Source organism: Nothobranchius furzeri, chromosome 14 (assembly GCF_043380555.1).
Source record: "Nothobranchius furzeri strain GRZ-AD chromosome 14, NfurGRZ-RIMD1, whole genome shotgun sequence".
NCBI classification, from domain to species: domain Eukaryota; kingdom Metazoa; phylum Chordata; class Actinopteri; order Cyprinodontiformes; family Nothobranchiidae; genus Nothobranchius; species Nothobranchius furzeri.
The window spans coordinates 55,558,456-55,567,875 of record NC_091754.1 but is presented as its reverse complement, the minus strand read 5'-3'; the positions used below and the strand labels follow the sequence as shown (position 1 = coordinate 55,567,875).

The 9,420-nt window shown below is 42.1% G+C and overlaps 1 protein-coding gene across 1 annotated transcript; it reads left to right on the top strand.

The window, feature by feature from the left end:
* The first annotated feature begins 111 nt into the window (after positions 1–111).
* Positions 112–9,273, top strand: poglut1 (protein O-glucosyltransferase 1). The gene is made up of 11 exons (XM_015952521.3): positions 112–236; positions 2,536–2,626; positions 2,716–2,859; positions 2,938–3,073; positions 3,147–3,268; positions 7,629–7,688; positions 7,788–7,887; positions 7,959–8,017; positions 8,086–8,253; positions 8,330–8,386; positions 8,467–9,273. The coding sequence occupies exons 1-11, from the start codon at positions 164–166 to the stop codon at positions 8,621–8,623; spliced, it is 1,167 nt and encodes a 388-aa protein (XP_015808007.3). The 5' UTR covers positions 112–163; the 3' UTR covers positions 8,624–9,273.
* Positions 9,274–9,420: the final 147 nt, after the last annotated feature.

Sequence of the window (9,420 nt, the reverse complement as noted above, 5' to 3'; positions counted from 1 at the left end):
TTTTTTAAGCCAAAAACAGAGAATAAAACTTGCCCTCTTGTAAGCGCCCCGTGATAAAATGGTCCTTTTGGTGCGCATTACCGTAATAACCAAATTCAGACAGAATTAACAGATAACCGATCGCTGCTTTGTTCTCAGACAAAGTTAAAGGATAAAGGCAAACATGGAGCGTAGCTGTTTGTGGAGTTCTTTATTATTTCTGCAAGTTTGTTGTTTCACTTCGGTCGGTGTATCAGGTACTAATTTAGCTTTAAAGATCTTGGTTTTAAAATACCTTAAATGCAAGCATTACATTTTGTTTGGACTCTTCGAGGTAACTCGATAGAAATGAATCAGTTAGCAGCTAGCTGCTGTAAGCTAACCCCTTTAAAGTGACCACGTTTGGTAAAGTTAGCGGCTAAATTACATTAATGTGGTGTTTTCCCCTAAAGACTGAGAGAGAATTACAAATGCGTCTGATAACTAATAAAAACCAATGCCGTGCCAGTGTCTGACCGCTTCAGATATGTACTTACTGTATTGAAACGAGCATTTGTGGGCTAAAGTTTACTCAGTTTGATTCATTTGTTTTCCACAACTCATAAAACGAACAACTAGACATCTGCTGAGATAAATCTAGTTTATACAGATAGTTTGAGGAAGCTGAAATATAGATTGTACTAGTTTCAGATTTTGTCACCCATTATAAATTGAGATACTCATGTTTTTATTTTATATTTGGGCATAAAACTTAATTTTGGGAACTTTACTTATTTTACTTATTTTTACAATTAAATCTATGAAAAACCAAATGCTGGCAGGGATAAAGATTTTTGATCAAAGTGGTTATCGTCAAGCTAAACTCTTTGGATGTTTTTAGGTGTTGCAACAAAATGTGTGAGACCATCTTCAGTTAGCTAAAGGCCACCAGACCATCTCCAGTTAGCTAAGACCATCTCCAGTTAGCTAAAGGCTAGAAGACCATCTCCAGTTAGCTAAAGGCTAAAAGACCATCTCTAGTTAGCTAAAGGCTAGAAGACCATCTCCAGTTAGCTAAAGGCTAGAAGACCATCTCCAGTTAGCTAAAGGCTAGAAGACCATCTCCAATTAGCTAAAGGCTAAAAGACCATCTCCAGTTAGCTAAAGGCTAAAAGACCATCTCCAGTTAGCTAAAGGCTAGAAGACCATCTCCAGTTAGCTAAAGGCTAAAAGACCATCTCCAGTTAGCTAAAGGCCAGAAGACCATCTTCAGTTAGCTAAAGGCAACCAGACCATCTCCAGTTAGCTAAGACCATCTCCAGTTAGCTAAAGGCTAGAAGACCATCTCCAGTTAGCTAAAGGCTAGAAGACCATCTCCAGTTAGCTAAAGGCTAAAAGACCATCTCCAGTTAGCTAAAGGCTAGAAGACCATCTCCAGTTAGCTAAAGGCTAGAAGATCATCTCCAGTTAGCTAAAGGCTAGAAGACCATCTCCAGTTAGCTAAAGGCTAGAAGACCATCTCCAGTTAGCTAAAGGCTAGAAGACCATCTCTAGTTAGCTAAAGGCTTGAAGACCATCTCCAGTTAGCTAAAGGCTAGAAGACCATCTCCAGTTAGCTAAAGGCTAGAAGACCATCTCCAGTTAGCTAAAGGCTAAAAGACCATCTCCAGTTAGCTAAAGGCTAAAAGGCCATCTCCAGTTAGCTAAACGCTAAAAGACCATCTCTAGTTAGCTAAAGGCTTGAAGACCATCTCCAGTTAGCTAAAGACTAGAAGACCATCTCCAGTTAGCTAAAGGCTAGAAGACCATCTTCAGTTAGCTAAAGGCTAGAAGACCATCTCCAGTTAGCTAAAGGCTAGAAGACCATCTCTAGTTAGCTAAAGGCTAAAAGACCATCTTCAGTTAGCTAAAGGCTAAAAGACCATCTCCAGTTAGCTAAATGCTAAAAGACCATCTTCAGTTAGCTATAGGCTAAAAGACCATCTTCAGTTAGCTATAGGCTAAAAGACCATCTTCAGTTAGCTAAAGGCTAAAAGACCATCTTCAGTTAGCTAAAGGCTAGAAGACCATCTCCAGTTAGCTAAAGGCTAAAAGACCATCTCTAGTTAGCTAAAGGCTAGAAGACCATCTCCAGTTAGCTAAAGGCTAGAAGACCATCTCCAGTTTGCTAAAGGCTAGAAGACCATCTCCAGTTAGCTAAAGGCTAGAAGATCATCTCCAGTTAGCTAAAAGCTAGAAGACCATCTCCAGTTAGCTAAAGGCTAGAAGACCATCTCCAGTTAGCTAAAGGCTAGAAGACCATCTCTAGTTAGCTAAAGGCTAGAAGACCATCTCTAGTTAGCTAAAGGCTAAAAGACCATCTTCAGTTAGCTAAAGGCTAAAAGACCATCTCCAGTTAGCTAAAGGCTAAAAGACCATCTCTAGTTAGCTAAAGGCTAAAAGACCATCTGCCGTTAAAACCAAGCATACGTTTTTCATCGCGATTTCTCCCACGTTTTATTTCATGTGTTTGTTTTAGAGACGACTACAGAGTTGTGCTGCATGCTCTTTAGGGTTCATTATCTTGTGTTTTTGCAGAAAATCAGTGGAAGAAAATTAGACGAACAATTTCAGAAGCTGTGAAAGAGTTCACTCCATGTAGTCCCGTCAACTGTAGCTGTCATAGTAGGTGAGTGATCAGTCTTCCTCGTCATTTTACCGTCAGAAAATTCACATTTATGCTTTTTACTTATGTTTTGTTTGAATTTTCCACCTCAGTGTCTTAGAACGTGACCTGGAGCCTTTTAAAGGAGGAGTCTCTGAAGATCTGATGGCAGCTACGATTCAGAGGGGGGTGGGGACCCACTACCAGATCATCGGACACAAGCTGTTCAGAGACAGTAACTGCATGTTTCCTGCTCGGTACGGTTAACAATCATCCATGTGTTTGTTTGTTCACATCAGAAGCTGTAAACGGTTTGTCCTGGATCCTGTTCTCAGGTGCAGCGGAGTGGAACATTTCCTCCTGGAGATGATTGACAGGCTGCCAGATGTGGAGATGGTGGTAAATGTGAGAGATTATCCTCAGGTCCCCCAGTGGGTGCAGCCGAGTCTCCCAGTCTTCTCCTTTAGTAAGGTCAGGATCCTCAATCGCTCACAGAAAGATGGATAACAGTGGTTGTTGACTCCCTCTTTGTTTATCTGTGTAGACGTCGGAATACCGGGACATCATGTACCCAGCATGGACATTCTGGGAGGGCGGGCCCGCCGTGTGGCCCATTTACCCCACCGGACTGGGAAGATGGGATCTGATGAGGGATGAGCTGAAAAGGTTCGGAGAGGAGGAAATGAGGAGCAGTGCTTCTCATGAATCTTAAATATCTGATTTTATTTTTCCGTTTTAGGTCAAAGCGCCGATATGGTCACTACAGCTGTAGGCGTCAGTTAAAATCCCCACTTTTTTATCAGTTTCTGAATGCACCACAGCTCTGCAGCTGATGATGACTTGTAACTTGTCCGTGAAGGCACCGCTGCATACCATCAGTCAGACTTTCTACACTTTTCTGTGTTTGTTAACGCACCTCAACTCATAGCTAAGTGGCTAATTTGCACTAGCTGGCATTTTTTACTGGTCCACGTGTTACCGTAGCTCTTTCTCAGTCATAATTCCACCATTTTCCTTCGTCTTTGAACACAAAATATCTCTTAGCTACGTGGCTAAAAGTATGGAAGCTCATTTCTGCCACTCTGGTAAAAAAAATACATACATTTTTTATGCCATTATTATGACTCCCAGTAAGTCATACTACTGAGATATTATCTCATAATTATTTGATAGCAATGTTTTTATCAGTGTAGCGGAGGCAAATTTAATGATTTTATTTGTTATGACCAGGAAGATGTAATATTCTATATGAATATAAAATATTAACCTGCTAGGTGCTTTATTGTAATTAATCAGAAGATTCTAGGTTCTTTGCTTTTTCAGTGATCAACCACACTTCGTGTTACTTCAAGAAAGAGTCGGTTTTATAAAAGTAAGAATTTATTCTGCAAACAATTTAAAACACGACTAATTAACTAAGCATTTACTGTGAGCGGATGTAGCTAAACGTGATGTCAGTCAGAGCTTCCTTATCAAAGTAAGCTGAGTTCTGGTGAAAAGAATTTGGTTTGCTCTAAGCTCTAAAGTTATCATCAGAAGAACATGAGACGCAATCTGTCATGTCTGCTTCACCCGTTTCGGAGAGACCCTCTTGGTGGATCCGAAAGTCACAGGGGTCGACTGACCGCTGGCACCGGAGGGCTGTAGAATACCGTGGTACCGACTCCTCAGTCCAGAGATGTCTCGGGTCACAACAGTCAGGATGGAACCGGACTCTTAAAGAGCAAGTCACCCCCAAATCAACAATTTTCTTCTGATAAACTGTATAAATGTGTGTCTAATCGTGCTGCAGACACGTGTTGTCAATAGTTTTTCACTTTAGTGCATTTTAGTTATAATTTAAATTTTCTGCCTGAAACTGTCAGTGTTGTGCCGTTGTCAGGTAAAAACTCTTCACTGCATTTGAATTTAAATCTGCCACCGCTATTGGCTAAGAGGTATGCTATGATGTAAACTGGTACATTATGATGTCACAATGTCGTGAGTGTGTGTATTTGTTAGTGGCTCCACCCTCTCGGTCTGCTAGGCAACAGCATTTGTTGCATTTTTCAAACATGAAGTGGGAGTGGAGTACGCTTCTTGTAAGGGGTGACTTGCTCTTTAAGGAGTCTAACAATATATATTTTCACGTGTCTGAGCAGAACCTCCCTGAACCGTCTACAGGTGGTTCAGAACGCCTGTGCTCGGCTTCTGACCAAGTCCTCCAAACACACCCACATCACCCCGCTTCTCCTCCAGCTTCACTGGCTGCCAGTCAACTTCAGGGTTCATTTCAAGATCCTGGTTCTGGTCTACAGGGCCTTACATGGACAAGCACCATCTTACATTGGTGATCTTCTTAGTCCCTACACCCCCAGCAGGTCCCTGAGGTCCAGTGATCAAAGCCTACTGGTTGTGCAGCACCAGGCTAAAGGTCAAAGGTGACAGATCATTTGCTGCTGTGACCCCCAGACTCTGGAACTCTCTCCCCCTGAGCCTGAGATCAGTGGACTCAGTGGTCTCCTTTAAAAAGCAGCTGAAGACTCACTTGTTCAAGCTGGCTTTTGTATGACCTTCTTCACCTCTCTCTCTTTATTCTGCTCTCCCCACCTATTCCACCTTCCTCAGGATCCACTGATTTCCCTCTTTCCTGTTCACTCTCTCTCTCTCTTTACATTTTTTAATCACAATTGTCTATTTTTGCTCATTTTAAATATAATTTTAAACATTTACTAAATTCTTTTTTATATTTTTACATTTTTTTGTCTTTGTGAAGCGCCTCGTGATTTTTATCTTGAGAGGCGCCATAGAAATGATACTTTCTTCTTCTTCTTCTTCTTCATCTTTGTTTCTGCAGGAGCTGTTTGCTCATCAGCTTTGCAGGTGCAAAAAGGTTTTGACGACGTGTCAAAATCCTTGATGGCTAAAGAGGTTTGGCTACAGATGGCCGGTCTGAGAGATGCTCTAGAACTGTCGAATCCCTCAGAATGCTCTAGTTTTAAAGTTTAGCTGTTATGATTTGCACAGCCAATCAGAGGCTGACAGCTTGGGAGATGTTACCAAGGCAACTCAGAAACACGCCTTCTTGATACAGGATGTTCTGGCTGGGTTAACACTGTGTGTGTCAGGGTTAACGTAGCCGTACTTGTTATGTGTGAGTGCAGGTGTGAGGACCTGTCGTCTAAACATGGTGAACACATGACAGTCTCAGTAGACATAACATTACACTCATTTCCCTTCAGTTATTGAGCACAGATTAATGAAGCAGTTCACTACAATATAATGATTGTAAGTAGCAATAAACAAATGTTTATTTAATGATTATATAAGTCATGGAAGAAGTTCATATTGATTTAGTAAATCATTCTTGATTTTAGCAACTGATTTGAGCTGGAGTTGTTCCTTCTGGAGGCAGACAGATGAGAAAGTGATATCTTTCAGACTTGTGAATCCCAGCTGGTGTGAAGGCAGACTCGTTTTAAGGGAACACATGCAATGTTGTGTCTCCTTTCTGACCAGATGTTGAATAGATGGGGAAAGGTCAGACAGTACCTGAACTGATCATTGCTGGACGTTACATCAGAGTGGCAGAAATAGACTTTCATACATTGGCTCTAAAAGTAACATGCAGTGTTTTTAAATCCATTGTGTACATCATCACTCAGCGTCAGTAGAAAGGCTGACATTTATCCTGGTCTGTAATGACTCCTAGCTAAAGGGCTGATTCATGCTAGCAATAGCGCGGCATAAATGTGTTTTTTTCCGAGCCTGTGAACACGTCATAGCTAAAAAGCTAATACTTGTTAGCATTAGCTCAGAATATGCAGAAAATTATCTACTAAATTCAGTTAATTATCCTAAAAATTCTTTAAAAATCTATCTGAATACAGATTTTGTTATGATTAAAGGGACTTTACGGAGTTTTGAATTTTTATGCTCGCAATTACCCCCTCAGGCCAAAAGCGTAACGGCGGCTTCAATAGTAGGCTCGTGCACAAGGCGCGCATGCTGTACGTGCACACTCCTTAACGAAAGTAACAGCTGAGACAGTCCCGTGTGTGTGTGTGTGTGTGTGTGTGTGTGTGTGTGTGTGTGTGTGTGTGTGTGTGTGTGTGTGTGTGTGTGTGTGTGTGTGTGTGTGTGTGTGTGTGTGTGTGTGTGTGTGTGTGTGTGTGTGTGTGTGTGTGTGTGTGTGCGGCCCGTAGGACAGAGGACAGGAGAACGTGCAGCTAATTAATTAAATAATTTGGTTCTGTACCTTTCTCTTCAGCACAGCCGACAAAGGTTCATGATGGGTCAGTCCTCCTGCATGCTCAGATCATTCCCTTCCCTTGCTTGAAAAATTGTTCCAAAATGAAAGTTGAACCCACATCTTTTTTATCTGTGAATTCAATGCCGTTCGGTGAGTCTCAAATAAAAATTTGGGCATCTTACTGTAAAAAATATACTATTAATGTAAAAAAGAAACTCTAAATGAACTATGTTCACACCCAGAATCAAACCCAGGTCTTCTGCATGAGAGTCCGACGCTTTACTAGGTGAGCTAAAGCGCCAGTGACATCATGTGTATCTGTAACATTTATATCCTTGATGACAGCTGAAACAACGTCAAACCAAAGAACGGTTCCGAGCGAAAATGGCTATTTTGTTGCTAATTTGCAGAAAATATCTAGAAGAAAGTTCTACAGAAAGTAGCTAAGGGTCCTCAGAAATGTAGCTAGCTTTGTCACTAGGCGTTAGGAACAGCGACAAAGTGGCACTGCCTCTCTCTCTGCTGCTAAAGCTACAGATAGCAAATGCTACGGGCGATGCCTGAGCGTGGACGCGCATGAAGCAGCCTGCTCGACCCGAGCATCTCTCTTTTTCTGTGATTTCACAGAAAAACAGGCAATCACAGTAAAAATGCCAGGGCTCATTCTACAGGACCAGGGCATTGCAGGAGAATGTATGAAGAAGATATTTATTATTTCTACACATGTTTTGGCTGTCAAACTTCCATAATGCCCCTTTAAAGTCTGTCATCATGTTGTTTTATTTACCTTGTCAGGTCTTCAGCACAGTGGCCCTGGAAGAAGAAAGAATCCAAAGGATTCTTTAGAGGCTCCAGGTCTTATTTACAGCTTTTGTTTAAATGCATTAGTCTCTTACATCACTTAATAATCGTGGTTAGGATGAAAGTTTTCCCCCGTCTGCTTTCCCGCTGCAGAACCAGCTCGGAACGCGACCCGCTCATCCTCCTGTCCAGAGAGGCTCCTGAGCTGGTGAACGCTGAGTACACCAAGAACCAGGCGTGGAAGTCGGAGAAGGTCGGTCACAAGGAGTTAACGACAAAAAGAAAAAAGCCGCGATGTGAATATTTGTTTTTTTCCCACATCAGGACACCCTCGGGAAGCCTCCAGCTAAAGAGGTCCCCCTGGTGGATCACTGCAAATACAAGTAAGACCCTTTGGTTGAGCCTAAAGGGAGGAGCTTAAACTCCGTGTGACCGTTTTTGTCTCCTGCAGGTATTTGTTTAACTTCCGCGGCGTGGCGGCGAGTTTCCGCCTCAAGCATCTCTTCCTCTGTGGCTCGCTGGTTTTCCACGTGGGAGACACGTGGCAGGAGTTCTTCTACCCTCAGCTGAAGCCCTGGGTGCACTACGTCCCCGTCCAACAGGACCTGTCCAATGTCAGGTACGTCAGCCACCTTCTTCTAACGTGTCTCTTTGTAGGGACGTGATTGAGAGTCTTCGTGTCCTCCTGTCCCCAGAGAGCTCCTGCAGTTCGTCAAAGAGAACGACGCCGTCGCTCAGGAGATCGCCGAAAGGTAACGGACGAGTGAACTGTGAGAGAAACACGTTTTCTAGACACGTCAAAACCGAGTTCTGTGTCTGTTCCTCCCCACAGAGGTAAGGACTTCATCCTTCGTCACCTGCGGATGGAGGACGTCTCCTGCTACTGGGAGAGACTCCTCACAGAGTTCAGCCGGCTTCTCGCCTACAAACCCAGCAGGAAGAGCAGCTACAAGCAGATCATCCAGAAACCCAACAGAGCCGAGCTGTGAGGGACTCGGCACCGTGTCCTCACCGATGCCAAAACCTAGATAGAGATAGTTTTAGGTGAGAAAAGACTTCAGATGCTGCTGTTTCTTCATTAGGGGGAGCTACCACATACTCAAAGAAAGGTGAACTAGACCAATGAGGCTGTCAGGGTGCATCATGGGAACTTCCTACATCACAGTATTGAGTTTTATTGTCATTTATTTACTATATTTGGTTGCTTATGTGAATAAATCAGTTTTTATGACCATTAAACCACAGAAATCTAATAAAGATGTCACACACCGCCTCCTACTGTACAACTGCAGCTGAATGTTTAGTCTGTTACAGAATAAGACTTTAGGATGTTCAAATGTTGACACAAAGTGCTAATAACGAGCAATAATTTTAGATCTATGTGTTTGTTTTTACTCTAGTTTCAAAGAAACTTGTGTCACTTAAGTTTACTGTATTAAATAAAGGAGTTGAGGGTAAAAGCAGGATTAAGTTGAATATGTTGTAGTATTCACGTTATCCTGTCAACCACGAGGTTCCCACTAGTTTTTTACAAATATTAGCCACATCTGTGTTCCTGATTTTGAACAAATAAAGCTGCGATCAAGTTTTAGTTTGATATCTGAAGTTTTCTTATTACAGTAAAACCATTAAACACGAATTCTGCAATGTGTTTTTATAATTAATATGGATTTACAATTTCACTGTTTACCCTTTACTCAGATTTTGTATCTATGCTTGTTTTTGTACATACTGTAGTTTTCCATGGTGTTTGGAGAATAAACATTGTAAAATTGCAGTCAACATT